The sequence below is a fragment of the Crassostrea angulata genome, chromosome 10, assembly GCF_025612915.1.
Source record: "Crassostrea angulata isolate pt1a10 chromosome 10, ASM2561291v2, whole genome shotgun sequence".
In the NCBI taxonomy this organism is placed as follows: domain Eukaryota; kingdom Metazoa; phylum Mollusca; class Bivalvia; order Ostreida; family Ostreidae; genus Magallana; species Magallana angulata.
Window position 1 is genome coordinate 9,492,511 of NC_069120.1, and position 20,901 is coordinate 9,513,411.

At 33.6% G+C, this 20,901-nt stretch overlaps 1 protein-coding gene across 10 annotated transcripts in view; it reads right to left on the bottom strand.

Moving 5' to 3' along the window:
• LOC128166423 (uncharacterized) overlaps positions 1 to 20,901 on the bottom strand; it is a 31,341-nt gene that overhangs the window by 8,338 nt on the left and 2,102 nt on the right. Inside the window, exons 1-17 of one of the 10 annotated variants that reach the window (XM_052831582.1) lie at positions 19,906 to 20,258; positions 19,100 to 19,403; positions 17,946 to 17,978; positions 16,952 to 17,137; positions 16,658 to 16,807; positions 14,652 to 14,769; positions 14,382 to 14,550; positions 12,738 to 12,854; positions 11,926 to 12,059; positions 11,658 to 11,780; positions 8,392 to 8,528; positions 7,414 to 7,487; positions 2,615 to 2,824; positions 2,072 to 2,291; positions 1,665 to 1,772; positions 1,386 to 1,456; positions 602 to 697 (exon numbers count right to left, since the gene is read on the bottom strand). In XM_052831582.1, the coding sequence (XP_052687542.1) occupies positions 602 to 697; positions 1,386 to 1,456; positions 1,665 to 1,772; positions 2,072 to 2,291; positions 2,615 to 2,824; positions 7,414 to 7,487; positions 8,392 to 8,528; positions 11,658 to 11,780; positions 11,926 to 12,059; positions 12,738 to 12,854; positions 14,382 to 14,550; positions 14,652 to 14,769; positions 16,658 to 16,807; positions 16,952 to 17,137; positions 17,946 to 17,978; positions 19,100 to 19,285 (2,132 nt within the window). In that variant the 5' untranslated portion in view covers positions 19,286 to 19,403; positions 19,906 to 20,258. Of the gene's footprint in view, positions 1 to 601; positions 698 to 1,100; positions 1,128 to 1,385; positions 1,457 to 1,664; positions 1,773 to 2,071; positions 2,292 to 2,614; positions 2,825 to 7,413; positions 7,488 to 8,391; positions 8,529 to 11,657; positions 11,781 to 11,925; positions 12,060 to 12,737; positions 12,855 to 14,381; positions 14,551 to 14,651; positions 14,770 to 16,657; positions 16,808 to 16,951; positions 17,138 to 17,945; positions 17,979 to 19,099; positions 19,404 to 19,516; positions 19,763 to 19,869; positions 20,259 to 20,901 lie in introns of those variants that run through there. The other 9 variants (XM_052831578.1, XM_052831580.1, XM_052831583.1 and 6 more) reach the window with 9 other exon arrangements.

Here is a 20,901-nt window from a genome sequence, read left to right on the forward strand (position 1 = left end):
TTGTTTTACCTCGGATACTGTTCAGTGGTAATATTTGTTTCAGATTCAGTTGGATTGATATCAAACTGAACTTTTCGACAACTGAAAAACAATCTTTATTTATGAATTTGTCATTCTATTGGTATTTTGAAACCATGACTACTTTGATCATAAGCATTCTGATAATCTGACTATATTCATGCAAGTCTGTGCAGGTATACCTGGACCTCAGTGGGGCCGGGGGTGAGGGGTGTCTCTGGGGAGGAGAATTAGGGGTAGGGTTGTACCACTGAGCAGAGCGGTTCTTTTGAGAACTGAAATAATTGAAACCACTCAAACTTCAAAGACAGAACTTAAGATGCATGCATAACAAACAGATAAAGAAACAGAAGATTTTGACATACCAACATGTCATGATTGCATGATTTTTATCCAACTATGATAAAATCTGAAAAATCTAAATCTCTCTCTTTCTTTTTGTTTTAAACGTATACATGTATCAAATCTTAACCAAAATCATTTCTTCTATTAAATTAATCGTAAACCTTTTCCCTTTTTTAACACTGAATTTTTTTTACACATTCTGTACATGCATTTACTGACGGCACTGTCAGCATTTTACCTGGATCTCGGGGATTCAGGGGGAGATAACCAGTCTTGCGGGGGTGAAGTAGGAGGTGGAGGTTTGTGCAGAGAAACAGGATCGTGACTATGAAAGCTGGAAAATTAGGTCAGACTACAGAAGATAGACAAAGAGAGTCAAAGGTAGCTACAACAGAGAAAAGTATCACACAAAAAAAAATAAAATTCCAAAATATCAAATTCATATGCTATGTAATATATAATGTGCTCATCTATTCAAGTGTTAGTATTAATTGTGAGACAAATAGATCTTTAAAACAATATACTGGTAATTCAAGCAGTTTAAAAAAATGAGGAAAAGGAGACAATATTTGATTTTGATAATATTGATCAAATGGGGTGTGTCAAACACATGGATTTGAAGGAAGATGATGCAAGACACATTCCAGAGCAGGTCTCAGATGATAGATCATAAATATTCTCTTTGAGAAGACTTTTTGAGTACTACAGAGACTCATGCAGATAAACAATATTTATACCTCCATTTATGGTGACGAATCATAAATCTATGTTAGATAATTTCAAAATAATGCTTTCCTTAACAAAGATACACGAGCATACATATTATATTTAACAATGACTGTTAAGATGAGGTTACATGAATTAGACCAATTTCCATTATTGCAATCTAAGTCTACATAGTGAAGGATGCCCCTCCAAAGCTAGAAACCTATTAAAACAATTAACAAAATATTGAAATATATGCAAAATAAAAAATCCTACTTGTCACTGAATAAGAGCAAGAGGGAGAGAGGCGGCATTACCTTCCTAGCCCTGTGGATGCAGTGGGAGGGACGCGAGGCGAGGGAGGTTTGGCCTGAGACGGTGGGGGAATCTGAAAACAACAACTTGTCACATCATTCAACTCCTGCCAGGAGAATCAAATGTCTGGTGCTAAGCTATTGAATACGTTAATATGTGCCTGTTGGTTATTCATTGGCAGTATATGAACAAAGCTTCCTGAAAAAATGGTTAAAGCTAAGGTATAACAAAAAATCTCTACTCAAAACAAAGAAGCTAGAGAGGGGGGGGTGAACACTTACAACAGGAGCCCGATACTGGTTGTAATTTGCTGCCGAGATGTTCACTAGAGACTGGACTTCCATGTCCCGCATGTTTACCACTCGGTAGTACAGCTCAGCATCCTGGAACTGTGGGAAAGAATTTCAAAAAGTAAGCATCATTAAACAAGGATGTCTTCTACTGTGGATTCCTATCTAAACATGAGGAATTGATATCTGCGTAAAATTGCCAGAAGCGCATCTCGCGAATTTTAAAATCTTGCTTTTATGTTTTGGACACATGTAAACTACACGCAACATTAACCTGGTATGTCTCCGAAATGTTGATACATATACACATATTTTGTTTTATTCTTACAAAATCTGAGAAGAAATAGTTTTCTCTTGTTGTACATTATATATCAGAAATACCTGAATATTTGACTGACCTTTTCAAGGTTTTGGAGCTGACTAGGATGGAGATACGGTTTGATTGGAACATTTCTAAATGGAATGCGGAACTTTCCGGCAATAAGTTGTCCTTTGCCATCAAACAAAGGAAGTTTGGTCCAGGCTCGTGTAATGAGACTGTGTTTATCGTAGTCTGATGCAGGTCCCCCAGACGTTTGCAATTCTACCACAATACCCAGGTCAGAGTCTGCTGGACATCTGAACAAAAACAGTAGAAATTAGCCATTTAAAACAAATCTATACCACAGAAACAGAAAATTAAGCCATCGAAAACAAATTAAGTGTCCCTTATTAGATATTTATACCTATGTCATGATATTTTACATTTGGTACTCAGTCAAAAATGAGATGTGACATAGTCCTTTCTAGATTTTATACATTATGAATGTAATTGAGTTGTTTTTGTTGAGTGTTTTGGGCATTGTTTTTTTTCCACACTGAAAATATTTATAAAATTGAAGATCAATGAATGTGCATAATCACATGCGAGAATATTGTGTTAGAGTTAACCAAGTTCATACTTCGGAACAGGTTGCCTGGCCCCTATGATTGCGTTGGAGTTGTTTGACATGTAGGCACCTCCTCGGGTTACGGGCTCTGTGTACACAGTGGGCATCAGAGTGGGCTCACCCATTTGAGCGGACACTCCATGAAGGCCCACAATTAATCTACAGGCTGTTACCCTGGGGTCCAGGTTTAGGACAAGGTCATAGAAAATGACAAAACCAGCACTGAAAGTAAATTTAGGAACATACTGTAAAAGCACATATTTTCATTGGATCAAAATTTTGCTTTTTGTAAACAAAAGGTTGACATTTAATTTTAGTCATATCGTAATCTCTTTGTATTCATTATTACTTGGGTTAAAAATTCGTCATTGATTTCATTTCGTTTATTTATACTGCCAACGAAAATAACAAAATTAAATCCTCAACGAATATTTCTGCTTCTAAGGTACCGGTAGTTTGAAAGTCTCTGTCTGGGGATGTTCCTTACAGGCATTTGACCCGTTTACTTTTGTTTTACTTATCTAATCACCTTACATACAGGTTATTGACATCATGATTATATGGTCAAAGGTCAAGGTCAATGGTCAAGGTTATCTTAGGAATTAAAATTAAAACAACAGTTGTGATATTTTCCATTGTCTGGTATAAGAAGATAAATGCATATCACCATTGAAATATACAATACTAGATGTCACCAAAGTGTTAAGAATTTATGATTAATATAACCGTTATCTAAAAACCAGTAGGTGAATTCATTGCTATAATATTTATTTGAATACTGTACATACAACATTCTGACAAAACAATGATAAATGAGAAAAAAATACATTCTGACAATATCTTTCATCTCTTGTTTACAAGCTTAAAAGGTATATGCAGCTAAAATCTACGTTTTCACAGTATATATAAAAAGTAAAGTTTGATTTCGTATGATATCACAGATTCACAATGCCTCATCCCACAGGCTGTTTGGACTTGGACTATAAAAGTGACAGGACGACCAGTGGTGACCATCAGTACACAGTAGGAGGAATATAACGGGGTTGTGATGCAGGCACATGGACCAAGTAAGTCCTAAGAGGAAAGAACTAGTTTATAAACTGATATCACGTACTTCATCAAAGAAGTGGCCTCACTCGTACGTTCCTTTACAGAGAATTTAGATGTTCCAGGAGCAGACATTGATTAAATAGAGAAATAGAGAGAAAAAGAGCAAAGTAAGAGAATTTTTGAAATGAGTGATAATGAAACAATTATATAAGGAATTTGCTTTAACTGTGGCACTCGTAAGGCTACTTCAAACATTCAAGACAAAAGTGTTCATAGAAGTTTTAATTTCAATTCTACCATGTAGTTTACAATTTTATTTGTTTTTTATCTAATCAAAATCAATCTAAACATTATAATTAATTTTTAAACTGTTCAAAATTGACTTAAAATATGATTAATTTTAATAACGCTAATTTAATCTTTATATACTTTTGTGAATTTAATGTTAGTAGAAATAATGTATTGTGCTCTAACATCTAATAAAGATATGAAAAAATAAACTATGGATGGTGAACAAACTTTTGCAAAAGTGAACACTGAAAGCACTACAGCTGTTATTCACTACAGTAACTTCTATATGATTCAAAAAATATATATTGCACAGCTAAATATTCATATTAAGCCATTTGTCTATATGCTTGATTTAGTGCAGTCATTCAAATTATGCAATTTTGAATGAGGCATTCAATGGGTGTTCATTCATCAACTACCACGGTTACCTATAAAATGTCTCCCTCTATGTCTCTGCCCCTGAATCATCATCAAAAGGATTGGTGCGATACTTATCGTGACTTTTGTGACTTTGCGTCGCTACCCAAGAACGGAAAGCGGTGGGCAAGCGCTCCTTATTAAACCTGTTGGGGCTGTAAGGAATCGGACATAACTCAGGTCAAGTTTATATCATGAAAGAAATTACTGGTAATCTGACATTAATACACATAAAACTGTTAAACAAATTTTATGTGGCATATTTGTTTTTGGTCATCATTAGTGCTTAGAACAATTGCTGGCACCCCAATAGAGTAAGAGTCGTATTTCTGTTGCAGATGTCTCACTAGCAGTTTGAGATACCGTATATATGGTTTTAGCCAAGTTTTATTTAATGAAATGGATCTATGGGTTAACTTCAGGAGGCTGGATGGTCAACAGATTATTATAGGTATGACTTTGCTTATCTCACTCTGCAGCAAAATTACCAACTATGGTAAAAATATTTGGAAAAATCACATTAAATAAATGTTTCCCAGTAAACGGTTAATTCATAGGATTTGAACACGTTATATTGACTGGTAATTAAGAGTGTCTAGAAAGCTAGAAGATTAATGGTTAAAGATCTATCCAAAAATACGCAAAGATTTTTCTCAGTTACTGCACTAAAAACTGGACAAAAAGTGCACAGTAATGATTGCTACAATAACCGCCATGGAATTAGTTATCTAAGCACAAAGTGATGTACAGCCATCTATGTAAAATGCTGGTGCAGTGGCTAATGAAGGAGGACCAACCCGTACATCTTGCAAGAATCAATCTACGTCGTCAACATTTGTTCCCTCGGACTCGGGGCGTGCCGTGGGCGGAGGTAAGCGGGTGCTTACGTCCCCGTTGTAGTAATGCTGGGTGGAGACCCAGGTGTGGTGATTGGTGGGGACATAGCGGTTAGGACTGGAAATTAATCAGTAAGTCCTATAGTGAGGAGGCATCTCAACAAATGCAATATTGATCTCTACTGATTCTCAAAACTGATTCTTATTTAATAATTTATCAATATATTATATTAATATTTATCATAATATTATTTAATATATGTTATATGATGAAAGAAACAATTAAAAAATCTTCCCAAAAGATTTTGCACATATGTGAAAGAAATCTTTTTTCTACTTTAAATTATATCGATAAAGAGACACTGAATGAAATTACATTATCAAAGGATTTCAGTCTACATCTTTATAGAAAGGCTCATGCAACAGCATTTATTAAAGACTTAAGAATTATATAATGACCTTATCACAAAAATAATTTTAAAATATTTACAAATGCTACAGTTCAATAGGATTCTTGCAAGATACCAGTAAAAAGAAGCTCTAACAGTTGATTTCTTAAATAGAATATGGAAATTGTGGTTTAATTTTTATGATCATTAAAAAATTATCATACCTTTTAAAAAATATTTTAATTTGAGACCATGAGGAAAGAAAGCATTGTTCAGTAAGTACTGGTACACCTTTACAAGTAATTTTGAAAGTGTTAAAGGTAAATACATGCATGTAAATACACAATTCTATCAAATATTTTTGTTAAAAACCTTTTGTTTATGCATGTATGATACCAAAAAATTAATTAATGTTCTTTTGTTGTTTTCTTTACTTTTTGTGCTAGAGCTTCTTTACTAATTGATGAAGTAAAGGTGAATTTGTGTAACCAATCAAAAACAATGACCAACTAAATTTACAAATATTTTAAAAAATCTGCCTAAAATATGTATTTTTTTTATCATGGAGAAGCATGCCTGATAAGCCAAAAATATACTGATATATGTATAATTATTGCCTGTCACACATGGAACGTTCCTCACCCAGTGTGTACTGACTGCACCTCACGCAGTAGAAAACGTGGATTTTAGGACCCGAGGGGTTTGAATGATTAGGGAGGGGTATAGGGGGACCCCATCACGAGAGCTCCATACCACACTGACAAAAAAAGCCAGGGCATGAGTCACATTGTGAAATATACACCTTGACCTTTAACCTTTTGACCTACCCATCAGTAGTATGGTAATGATGACTAGAATGTAACTGTTCTTATATATAATTTATTTGTAAACCAAAATTTAGTTGGTTTATGATAAATTTTGCAAAATCCTCACACAAAAACATAAGACTTGGTCATTTTTTAAAAATCATGAGGTCCATGGGCCACATTGCTCACCTTACCAACAATGTCCAGCACTGACCATTGTTCAGTTGCTAACCAGTTGCATCTCTAATATGATCTTAAATACAAAAAGCTCAAATTCTCTTCCCACAATAGGGCCTTTCTCTGGCCCTAGGGGTTAAACTAAGATTTTAAACATAAAAAGCAATCACTTTATCCTTATTTTTTTTTTACAAATTGTAGCCCGTTATTTTCATTAGATTTTTTTTCTTTAAATACAATTTGATTTCTAAGTATAATTGACACTTCCCCCCATTTACGATAACTTAAGGAATTATGGTAAATATACATTGATATCCTGTAAACTAACTAGCTTTTATATCAAATGCATATTAATTATAACCCTCATTTTCTTCAGAAGAATTTTCTATGTTTCAATGTTATCAACCCCGATCTTGTTGTTGGCTCTCTGACCCCCATAAATTACAATATGACTAAAATTATTCATTCTAATTTATTTCTATCTGTAATTTTACAAATAATTGCCAAATGTTCTCTTAAAGTTGAAATTTGCTCAGTGGTTCCAGAGAGAATTAAGTTAAAAAAGTGAAAAGCCAATTCGATATTGCACAAAAATGATGATACTTAAGCTGCCGACAACAAATGGCAGGCAAATTTTGATCAGAATAGCTCACCTGAGCAACAGTATTGGTGAGCTTAGAAAAAATTAATTTATATACAATCATTGATTGATCAAGAATTTAGAAAACTGACATCTGTATATGGTATTCAATTTCATATTTGACAAAGCTAAAGAGAATGTTCTGCTAACCTGTAAGCAATGTAATACAAATACAAATAACCCACTACAAAGAAGCCATACTTACTACTGATCATAGGGTGCCATTGGCTCCACTTCTACGTAGGGTCTCTGTAAGAGCCAGGGAGTATCAGCTTTTGTCTGTCAATGGTGGGGGGTACAACAACACATTACTTATCTTGGTTCAATTATATTCACCGTCAACCAATGTGAATTTGCACCACATGGACCAAGGTCAAGAATGTGAAAAGATTGCTAATTAAATTGTTACAAGGTTATTCTAATTTAATTTTCAAACTTGCATCAGTACAAAAAGTTTGAAGCTTGCTGATAGCAAAAAATTCAGTTATCTTTTTAAGTACATGAATTTTTTTTTTTCAGTCAAAGAGCATTTGTGATGTGGTGCAAATTTTGTATGATATACACTATATATACTGTAAGCATACATAATCTAAATGATTATCACTTTTTACACCTTTTACCCTGCTAATTTTAGCTAATTCAAGCACACTTAAACATTATGATTCCACTAAAAATAGAAGAGAATGAAAAGCATTAAATTTTGAGCGAGTTAATTTATTTACGTTTACAGTTGTTAATTAAGCAAGCATTGATTAATTCAGACTTGTTAGAATTGTGGCAAATGCATCCAATTTACAACTTTCTGCAATAAAAACTGTTCTACCAACTCGCACTGTAATAATTTATTATGTGCAATTTCAAAAACCATGGTTAGTTATTAAAAGGTACAAACGTTATTAACCTCAAGCACTCAATTGTTAGAAACAAATACATGTGCATAAATTAAATAAATCACTAAAATTATAAAAGAACCAAGATGCATGATTGGGGTGTAAAGGGATTTCAGGGATTTTTTTTTGCACAGGGGGTGTCAAGGTAACAATTTTAAGAACATTACTTATACATTGAAATATCTTATTTACATCAATTTCATAAAATTATATCTCATTTTACATGAACCAATATATTAATACAGCTTATTACTTCATTGATTGATTGTGCTTTAACAGTAGCTGAGACTTACTGGGGGTGGGGGGAGAACTTGACGAGGGGTGGCCTCAACTGGGGGTCTATTCTTCAGAAGATTGATCTCATTCTGTAGTTCGTACATTTTCCTTAACTGGTCCTCCCTCAGTTGCCTCAGCTGGCGCTCAAGTTCTTCTGTAAAATTTAAATGTTGATTTGTCAATTTTCATTTTTTGTTATCAATATTCAAGTGAACATGTTGAGAAAAAAACTAGGGCCAATATACAAATTATTCACATTTTCTCTAGGTAGAAATGAATATTAGGTAGCCTATATACTTTGAAGTGCATAATCATTATACATGTACATGTATTTCACAAGCAAAAACCTATACACACACGGTTTGTTGAGAATTATTCCCCTTTACAGTGATTTCAGACTCTTTTTTTCCAGAGATTGGTACAGTATATTCATCAGCTATTCAAGCTAATCATATGCGATCAAAACACTTCTTTTTTATATTTGAGGTTCCTTTACAGTAACCAAAATGTTTTGTAATTTGTTGTAAAGAACTTTATGAAATCTACAAAGATGCATAATTTCTCCAGTGTTATTTCTCCATTGTTGAAGTTAGATTTCATTACATATAAAAGATTTGCACTTCTATATATTCAAACACTTTATAAATTCTACAAGTCTTGTTGAAACTTGCACTGCACTCTTCTCAATAGTTAAAGTCCACAAAGCAGGAGATTCTTAAATATACCAGAAGATGGTTTTATCAAATTCAATTTAGAGTAAATGATAGTTATATTGGCCGTCATTCATTATGCCTCTTGCAGTTTTTGAATGTACAGTCGTAATTAGATCCTTTTAACTGAGCTGTCGCCTAGAAATGAAATGTTCTGAGCGACTGCTCCCTTTTATAGTGAATCGAACATGTCTATGCTCATTGTACGTAGACTTTCTCGTTCAAATCATGAATTTTTTTTTGCTTTTCCTTGATAACTGAAGCAATTCAATTAGTCTCCCATTGAAATATTTTCAATGGAGCATTCAGAGAAAACACAAACAAACTGTTTTGGCTTTTATTGTAATAATAATAAATAACAATTTAATTTAATTAGAATGAAGTAACAGAGAATAATAAATATCTATTTACGATTGTATATAAATAGAATGTCAATCTAGTATCATATGGTATTTTACATGTAAATGCTGCAACACATCAGTGCATGCAGTTTTAGGAATAATTAAAATGACCCATGATAGAATCAGATATATTTGTATGAAATCAAGCAAATCAAAGTTTGCAATCTAGCTGCTGTAGTATTACTGTATACAGGAAAATATTTGCCCCCGTTTTATTTACACCCAATTTAGCCCTCAATCTTGGCTGCAAATTTAACAGTGGGCAAATTTCAAAACAATTTTCTAAGTGTTTATTAGCAAGGGTGTCTATCACACATTGTGCCTTGGCTAATTCAAAACAGGGCAAAATAGTTTGCAAGTGTAGAAGGAAGAAAAAACACTGGGTGAAAATAACCCTGTATACAGTATGTAAAAGGGTGTTAATTAAAAATAGTTCTATAGTTTTTGTAAATAAAGCTCTGAAAAATAATGAATTCTGATGATGTTATGGTACTGTTGAAAACATTTCTGAATGAACTACAAGCATACATAGGTAATCTCATATAGACAAACAATTTAAAAACTTGAAGTTGCATTATAAATGACTAATACTGTACAGATTCATTGAGTATTGATGGACAAAAAATAAATCTAAAAAGAAATAGGGTAATCTTTTTCCTTCTTTCATTTTCTTAAATATCAGAGTTGAGCCTCTCATGGTATATGCTTGAGTTTACTTGAAGCGTTGTACCTTAACACCAAGACACCTGATAATGCATACTGTTAAAACATCTCCTTCGTTGTTGCTCCTTTCACCAACCTCTTACTGGAGATCATATTCAAACCTTTTATCCATTTTCAAACTTATTTTAAAACCTTTTCAGGTCTATTTCATGAATTTTGGATAAATCTCTTCATGAAACAGAATTAACACAAGGAGTTAAAATCATAGTAAGGTGAGCACCTTGGATTTACTGAATAAACCAGTAACGAATATTTCACTATTAATTAGTATGAAGAGCTTTCTGTTTTTAACTTATGTATTCCCATTAATGATTGTCCTTCATGTATTCCAGCAAGTTATTGTACTTTGGTATTCATTTAGGTTCTTATTCTTTTGATGAATTTGGTCTTGAGTGTCAAAGAACCTTTGGTCAACACAAGAACCCATTTGAATGAACATATAATAACATTTATGCAACATCGATTTGTAATGTAACTCCCTGGACAGACTATACATCTACATGTACTTATAGATCTATTATGCTATTTCTAAATCCAGTGTCAATGCCAAAGCAATAAATGAATTTGGACACTCTAAATCCAGCAATCTAACTCAGATTCCCATAACACAGATCAGCTTTGTCTCATGTTCTGCTCAATCTTTAACACTGTGTTAAACTGTTGCCTTTTCTTTGATCTTTTCCTGTTTGTATGTTACAGTGGATATGATATTTTTAGTCTGTGGGTTCATTTCTTCTTTCTGTTGTAGTGATATAGTCTCATACTTTCGATCAGCTGGCATACTATACATGTTCCTCACATTATACTTTGTGATGTTTCGGTCTCGCTCTGGAACCAGAAGATCTCTGGAATTGCTGGTTTTCTGATATAATCCCAACAGGTCGCTTTCTGACAAACTTGCTTTTGGCATGTAAGTTCTGTACCTACGGGGTTCCACAACCCCATCCTGGATTTCGGTTCGGATCGACTGGTGGCTCCCACTCTGTTTACGAGACTGTGGATAATAAAGAGACTTCGTTTCACTGTGCGGATATCCCGAACCATATTTTTTGTCATAAGCCCTCTGGAAATCGGGATTAAAATCCCACTTTAAAGGATTGGTATCCTTGGTGGAAGATGGTTTGGAGGTTCTCTCCATCCATTGTGGTCTTGGTTGAGGTTGCTCTCTCCTAAGGGAATCAGAGTTATTGTCATTTATCCCTCTCAAATCTAGAGGAGGAACTTTAGCTGGCCTTCCATAAGAGTCAGATCTCTGGGGTTTGTACGAAAAGTTATCATCTCTGTGTTTTCTTTTGGCTTCACTTTCTTTGTGTGTGCCACGCAATGAACTCGAATGAAACATTGAATTTCCGTAAGTTTCATATTTTTCGACAAACTGCTCTAGTTTATCATGCATACGCTGCCCACTATCATGCTGGTTAAACGAATGGTAACGTTTAAGATTCCTACCTTCTCTATCACTTTTCTTCCGTTCACGAGCTAAAAAGTTCTGCTCTTGTAATAGCATCAGCTCTCGATGGAGTCGCTCATTTTCTAATTCCAGTTGAGTTATCTGGCCTGGGTCTTTCTTCTCTGCAAGAACAAGTAATATATATTATTCAAATAAGCCATCAAATACACACAAGTTCAGATAAAAATATTTAAAAGAAAAAGGCTATTCTTATTGCATGCATAAATGAAGACAGAGATACAGATTTAAAACTTTTCAGTGACATACCTCTGTGTCTGCGATCATATCCATGCTTTTTCATCTGGTCCTCAATGTTTTGCGCCTCCGCTTGCATTTGCGCCATCTGGTGGAGGATGTCGGGGTCGTTACCACCGTTCTGTAGATATGCTTGTCTTATGGCACTTGTTAATATAAACAATGCAAATTCAGAGTCATAACTTTGCTGTTGAACTCTAATGGGTTAACTTTTCTGCAATGAGTAAGCACCTACGGTTGGATTTTGGCACAAGGTATCACGGTTGACTTAAATTTTCCTTAAGTAATTGTATGTATTCTCATGTCTATTGAAATCTTTGATGTTTTATGTCAGTTAACCAAATCATGGAACAATAAAATTCATTGAATTTACTTCGATTGAAAAATCTCCATTTCCTCTTTACATAAAGATGTCAGGGGTTCTTGTAAAATATAAGTGAATTCACCATAGTGACCTTTATAAAAAAGCCATAGTGCAAAGCAGAGAATGCATCTAGATTAAGTGGATTACTTATGTATTTATAATCATTATATAAACAGCATTCATTTATACATCTTTACTCTTCATTTCTTTTCTATACATTTAAATCTATTTATGCAATGAAAGCAAATCCATCCCCGTGTATAACTCCAAACAATGACATTGATAATTCAAAAACACCTTTTCAGAATTTCATTGCTATCAACACTACTGGACTGAATAGGGTTTCTTCTGCTCGAACAGCATTTTAAATTTAATAGCCCTTTTACTCTCTTTTGAAAGAATTTTATTTCAACAAGCAATGAGTCTTTGAGAATATACATGCAGTAAAAGCATGTTCTACCTGATTTCGGCTACCATGGAGTTTCCATAGTATATAGGATAGATGTAGGACTTCCGTCCCGTCTCTACTGGTGGCGGGGGAGGGGGGAGGGGTGCTGGTTGACCTTTATCCACCTCTCTACAGAAAAAAACACAAAAAAACATGAATATACTACAGAAAAACAGAGACTGTATGATAATGTTTTCTGACTGTCATCAAAATACACTGTACCATCAATGTAAATTGTAAATTACACATGTAGTTTGGGTTTTGAAAATGTTTAAGCAATGAAGAAATTGACATATTGTAATAAAAGTACTTGGATATTAAAAAACTCCAGAACAATATTAAGGCAAGTACATAAGAAAATAAAATATGAAAACAGAAAAATCAAAAATAAAATTTCACTGGACCAGGTTCTTTCACAACTGTATGATTGTGAAACATGATATGCCAATAATGTGCCTAATCAGCAGAAATTACTGCTTATACCAAGTGCCATTATGAATTCAGTCATGAATATTTGTCTATCAATAGTTTCTTCATACATTCTTGTAGTCAAACATCAATTTTTATCAATTGACAATATTTATTTCCTTTGTTTTATGCAAAATTGGTTTGTGGTTGTTCCATCCTTCTGAGCTTTACTTTTGTGGTGTCATGTTTTAATAACAGAATTAATAAAAAGAACATATGAACAATTCTTAAAAAGTAAAGTCAACAAAGAATCATCTAACAAACAATAAAAAGTACCAGATTGATCATCTGAACAAGTACAACTCAAAGAGGAAAAAACACACAACATTTAATCATTCAGTTGAAAATATACCCCACAGAAAATGAGTCTTTGTTCAGTCTCGAGACTAGAGCTTCTAGTTTTTGAGCCATCCTGTACATTGGATCTCTCGAGCTCTGTACTCGCTCTGACTGATCTCCATACTCGGCTATGTCACCGAGACCTGCATTATGCATGTCTGTCTGTAGGTGCCGAGTCCCAGTGAGACTCGAGTTCTGGCTTGGCTGAGTGCCAGCATCCTTATGAGCAGTGCTAGACTTTTTGGACTCGGTCTGAATCTTCTCCCCCAGGGCATCAATCAGACGACTCGTGTACTCTATATTGTCTCTCACCAGATCTAGCTTTCTGCCAGTTGTTTCAATAATTCGTGTCTTAAATTATTCAACAACAAAAGACTGTCTACTAATGTCTAGAGAAAGTATACTACCGGTACTACTAACACAACATACAAGCAGTTACCTATAACCTCTTGCCTTTGTAAGATTAGGACAAAATATTAAACAATAGGTTTATATCAAGTAACTTTTCATTGAAGGACAAAGTACATTTGTAAGATAATTTGAATATAGTACCAAACTAATGAATAATGAATTGTATCTGAATTGAGTGAAAACTCAGTTGTATTCAGACTTGCATCATAAATATCTCTGATGTAATTGAAATTTCAATGCATAAATCTATGGTATGGAAATAAAGGTTCTTTTAAATATCAAATGTAATGTATTTGATTTAACTTCCCAGTTAATATTTATATAATCAAAGCATCACCTTGCAATAATTGACTGCAAAAGGATGATCAAATCTTTGGTATGGTACTTTATCAATTAGTGATAAGAATTTGATCTCAGGACACTAAGAAGTAAACCTACATGACGTTGATCCGTTGGTGGTTAATGTCGTAAAGCTGGCGTTTCAGGTCATCCAGCGCCCTCTGGTTCCGCTCTTCCTGTGCCCGCAGCTCGGCCAATAGCTGGGCAGAGTCCTCCCCTCCTGTCGGCCGACCTTTATTTCCAAGTTCTCCCAATCTCCTCTGTATATCTATAAAAGCACAAAAATGAAATATATATATATAAATATCAGCCAGCAGACTTTTTTCAACTTGTTGGGAAAGGTCAAAAGTAGGAAAATGCAATGCCTACCTTGCCGCTGTTTCTCCAGGTCTTGATTGCGGAGCTGTAGATACTCCATTTGTCTCCCATGATTCTCAGCTAACTGCTTTATTTGTTGATCTTGGTCTGGATTATACTTCTGATATTCCTGTTTATAGAGAGAAATATAAATGAGCTCAATCAATTGCTGTATTTTCTGCATCTTTTTTTTTAATCAAGAAAGCAAGAAGAAAATTCCAATATAGTGAATATACATGTATGTACCTATGCATATTGACAAATGTATATCATTTCTATGAAAGAAATACTCTTATTCATACAAATATTGTTTTCACATTGAATTTGCATAATTTACAATGTACAAATGTTAATGCCTAACTAAAAGCCCATTTTAGGTACAAAGTCAATTTAGACTCATAAATAGCCTTTATCAGCCAGGTATTATTTTACTTATCTCTGGACCTCAATCAAAATTTCAACCAACAACTTTAAAACTTTGCCCCACCTAGCGTTTGAAATTAATGCATGTTATTTCGTATCAATCTCTATACTTTCGCTAAAACTAAAAACGTGAAGTCCTGTAAACAAACTTCAATCCCATTGTTATTGAATATTCCAGTATTAAATGTTATTAAGTCATTCCCCTGGCAATCTGATCTAGCAACATCCTCTCAAAGAATTTTTCAATTAAGAAAAACAAACAGTTACTGTTGGCTTTGCTGTACAGAAGACATATTGGACACGAATGACTTAAACCCCTGCAGTGTCATTCTCTGATAGCAAGGTATACATATTTAGTACAAGGAGACTTAAACAACCAGATTAAGAGTGACTCAAAAATCTGATGTTAATCTCAAGAAATTCCATAAAGCACAATTTGACAGTGTGTGTTAAATTAATGATGAAAACATGTGGTTTAATTTTAAGTTGTGTCAAGATAAAAAGTTTTTAGAGCCATTTAATTTATCTTTGATCCATCCAGGTAAAAACTATCCAAGATTTGTCTTCTTGTTCTCTTCAAGATTTTATTTTTGGTGCATGCATGCAGACCAATGATGAATAATGGATAAATGTTCATTTTTACCCAATATATTTGGGGGAAAAGTGATATGGTTGGCATTGAAATTACATTTTATAAACTTGAGAGAGAGAGAGAGAGAGAGAGAGAGAGAGAGAGAGAGAGAGAGAGAGAGAGAGAGAAAGAGAGAGAGAGAAATTCATTCTTGTTCTTTTAGTTGTCATCTACTTGATCAAGGAGAAATGTGAAACAGAGATACTGAGAAATTATCACTAACAGCTTGCTTTATAAACAGCCTCTTCATGCTAATTATTGAATCCTTAAAACACTAGAAACCAATCACGGTGTATTAATTACTACATTTTATTTATTTTTGTAATGAAGATCAAAAGTTTGTTTTAATGAGTGGAAATATCTCAGTATCTACAGAAATATCTACAAATCCATGGTATTTTTTTTCAAGTCCACTACACCAGAAATTATGGTAGCACTCTATTAATACAGTTCATAGCAACCTTTCACACAGAGCATTTGCATCATACTAAATCAGTAGATGAAAGAACAGACCCCATACCTTATACCAGTACCTGTATGTACTCTATCAGCCTGCAGTGCAATTTCAAGCAAACAATACAAACTATGGTATTGAGATTCATATAGAAACCAAAAATCATTAGATTTCTATAAAACAATTTTTAGGGTTACATTTTTCAAACATAAATTATAAATTGATTTAATAAGTTATCATGCAAAGAATTCAGTTATCAAAATATAAATTAAGATTAAGAAAATCATAACACATTGAAAATATCCATAAACACACTGCTTGAAGATCAGATTCATTAAAAACAATTACTGTAACTGAAAGGTTTGAATACATAATTACTCACATTACATAGATCAACCCTTAATTAATACATACAAATATATTTATATGCATGCACATACATTCAAAACACATTCATTTTTATCATTGATCTGTAGGACCACATATTTACATTCTCCCACAATTTCTTACATCGTCTGGGAGATGGATGCTCATACTGGAGTCAGACATTGGGGAGTAGTTGTCTAGCCGTGACTCCCGTAACATTGGAGAAATCCCCCTCTCATATCCCACCGGTATTTTTGTTTGCTGTTGAAGCTCCTTTTCTCTTAACATCTCATACTGCAACATGCAGACAGAACAACTGTACAGCAATAGCATTTAAATGTTGCAACACAGCAACACAGGCAACATAAATCCAAAAAAACTCATAAAATTCTCTCTCTCTCTCTCTCTCTCTCTCTCTCTCTCTGTTCTGTGTAGTACCTCTAACTGCAGTCGTTTAACATCTTTGTCCTTGGATAGAGGAAGCCTGCTAACACTTCTTTGTGAGGGACCATAACCCAACTGCACATGTGTATCCTCTAAGGTATCCAACAGAATTCTTTCTTGCAAGTTCCGAATATCTCGACGTTTTTCCCGTTGGGCTTTTAAAACTTGAAGTTGGCGTACCTTTATAAAGGTAGTAGGACATTGGTCTGAACATAGTCCTCTTGTTAATAAAATTGAATTTTCATTCCAAATTCCATGATATTAAAATGATTGTTAATTTTCTTCTCATTTGTTTTAGATATAAATGTTTTTAAACATATATCATTTGCATGAAATCAGTAATAGGGGACAGAGTGAAAAAAGTAAAAAACAATCAGAGCCATTCACATATTTTGTTGTTTTATGATTCAAGTCTTCATTTGTATATAAATCAGTTTAAGGCATAGATAGGAATATTACAACATACTTTGAATTCCAGTGCATTATGAGCTTAATTTTTGCCAGTAAAAATATGCATTTAATAAGGTTGTAAAAACTTTAGGAGAGGGAATCATTTTGGTAGGTCCATTTCAAGTTAAGGCACGTACTGCAGATAATTTTAAGTTAACCCTTTTATACAATACTTTTATAATCTTCTTTCTTCCTCCAAAAATACTGAATGGCTCCCATGTATTACATACATGTACATCCATATTTAAAAATAAAAAGAAATACAGGGTGCTTTTTAGCAGAGTTTTATTGCAGAAACTACATCAAAAACATGCAACAAATCATTCACAGTTCTAAATACTCGCACATTCTGGGTCTCCTTGTACCCACACAAAGCCTGGTATTGCACTGCAGGGGTTTAGTATACAAGCTAGGATGGCCAGCTATATTAGTACTACAGTTGACACACTAAGATATATGTACAACACCAAAACCTGAAATCATTGAACAAGACATGCCACGAATTATCGTTGTTGTTGTTTACTCTACATTGTCTCACCTTGTCCTCTAGTTTCTTTCCTCCTGATAAAGGCTGCAAAAATTTGTATGGTCACACAATGTGTCAGTAATACAGTGTAGAAATTACAATTATATCATTTATGGGATCCATGAGTTATGCCCCTTACTGATCCTTATTCAGCCTATACACAAAATACTAGCATCTTAAAGCCATTGTCACCATGCATACTGAAGCGCACTTTTATATCTATTTACTATAAAAAGATATACACTGAACAAGCCATGTATTTACTTGAATTGCATATAGCTTGCACAAAAGGTGAATTTTGAATTGCTTAGGAATAAAGATTTGTTTAAGAGCTCAAGATCAATCTGCCATTACTATTGTATGATCAAATCAAGCTGGCATCCAAATGTTGGATTCCAAAAACTGTATTCTAAGCAGATTGCGAAACACTACACTGTTGATCAAAATGTTAGGAGAGATATGGTGTTTCTCTCCATGAAATATCAAATCAAAAATAGAAAAACTAAGCAAAATGCATTACATGGACATGAGATTATCTCCAAAATTGGGTAAATCAAAGCGCATGTCCGTTTCTTATGATTGACAATGGTTCAGGCAAACCAAAGCTAGTTTTATTGTCTAAATTTGTCCTTCCATGAAAAAAAATTAATTATGACACACAGACATTGATTTTCATGTCTCGCAAGGCTCAACACATTTAACATGATCAAAAAATGCAGACACCATTCAAATATGATCAATACAGATGGCTTTATGTAGCGAATGATAACCCAAATTTTATAAATATTAATTGCTATTCTTTCTTTTCAAGACTATGCACTTATCATTTAAGAAACCTTATTTCAGTTATAATAAATTAATTGAAATAAGTAGAAACTTTCTAGTTTATTCAAGGAATTCTGTACAACAACTTTAATATGCCACTCCCTTAATTTGCAGGGGGAAAAAATCAGTGATAAACTCTTTCAAGCCCTAATTTTTTTACCTAGCATATGTAGTTTTAATCTTTACAAATACCATGAACATTTAAGGACTGGTTCTTGGCAAAAAAATGTTCTCGTTAACCTCACGTAATATTCTCACACATGAATAAAAATTGGTTTACAGTAAATGGCAATAAGACAAGGAATGATCTATAGGGATAATCGGTACTAAAGAGTACTCACCTTCTCCTCTGGAGAATAAGGCCTCGCTATGGGGTCATCATCGGACCGCAGCCCCTTCCTGAGTCGTAAACTGTCTGGGTCTCCGACGGATCCTCCCACACAAAACTTCTGCTTGTGCTTCTGAAGTAAATTCAGAGTCCCGAAAGTCATGTGACAGTCATGGCATCTGTACGTGCCATCTGCCATCTTTTGAATATTTTGATTAAAAACTTGTCTCCTATTTTTTCTTTTTGTTCAATCAACTGAATGTAAAATAATCCATCGGTTTCTTCTTCATTTTTACACAGTAGTGTTGGTATCACATCTGAAAAATTCAGACAACAAATTAATGACAAAAATATTCATAAAAACCCCATTCTAGCAGGTAGCAACGTCAAAACAAAACTCCCCATTAAATGGCTTTCACATCCTAGCGACCTTTTAAGTTGCTTTCCAAGTTCTTGAGATGCTTCCTTACCTGGCGTGGTTATGAAAATGGCAGTTAAAGGTATATACCTGATAATAACCACTTACATTATCAACCAAAAAATCAATAAAATCTGAAAGGCTTGAACTGATTCTTGAACAAATAAATTGAGAACATTATAAGCAAATATTTCCATATAGTAATGAAAGTTAAGATTTCAGTGAGTCTAAATATAATCTCTTGACATTTCTTCCTAATAAAACCTAAAATAATTGTCATAAACTTCTGTTTTCTTATCTACTTATTTATCAAAATGATTAAGTGCCATGATACAAATTAACTTTTTGACTTAATATTTATGTACCAGGTATACTAGGCTAAGGATTTTTTACATCCTTACATCTTGTCCAAGATCTTTCTAAACAGTTTCAGCAAATGCTTTAGGATTGAGAAATCACAGGAATGTTTTTTTCACATTATTTACCCCATAAGAAATGTTAAAAAAGATTTAAACCTCTGAGTGGGAGAATTTTTGTCAGTGTGGTTGGCGTTGCCAAAGGAAATTGTCTTGTTATACAGAGAAATAAAATGCTCTGTTCACACGCACAAAGAACCTTAAAATCTATCAAGACTTCATTCGTAAAGAAATTGAAAAGGTCTTTATTTACGCAACCTAGACTGAAGCACCAAAGACAGTTCTTTTCAAATTTCATGCTTTTGAAAAATAAGTTTGATTTAACTGAATGTGTTCAAATAAATGTAAATAAACTCTTTTAAAGCCTTTTTGAATAAAATTTCATAATAACACAGAATTTAAATACCAGTACTACTAGCTAGGAGAAGCATATAATCAATGTAAATACAAAGATATAATTACATCTATATCACAACATTTTGCATCAAACTGTATTTTTTATATAAATCTAAAAAACTTTATGATTTTAAACTTTAGACTAAATAAAAGATTTGCTTTCCTGATATAAACTTTTGCACTGTAATTAGACTGTGAATTCATAGTATCAGTAGAACTTAATATCTTATTAACTGTATATCTTTAAGAAACAACCATATAGTACTTAACAAATCTCCACTTGCCAGCAATGTTCGATAACTCTCAATTGTGCGGAAAATATTTGGTGAAAAGTTTCAATTAATCTTAAAGTAATTATAATACAGTACAACAGGGTTATAACAAACACTCTTTTAATGAATTGACATTTACAGCGAAGGAATTTTCATTCCGTGTGACTTTATTTCATGTTGTAAACTAAACAGATATAAAGAATTATGCTTATAATGAAGCAAAATTGCCATTCCCAGGCAATTTGTTATAAACATGTTTTACTGTACATATTTATACTGTATTCCATTACTTGGCAAGCACTCCTGGAGGAAC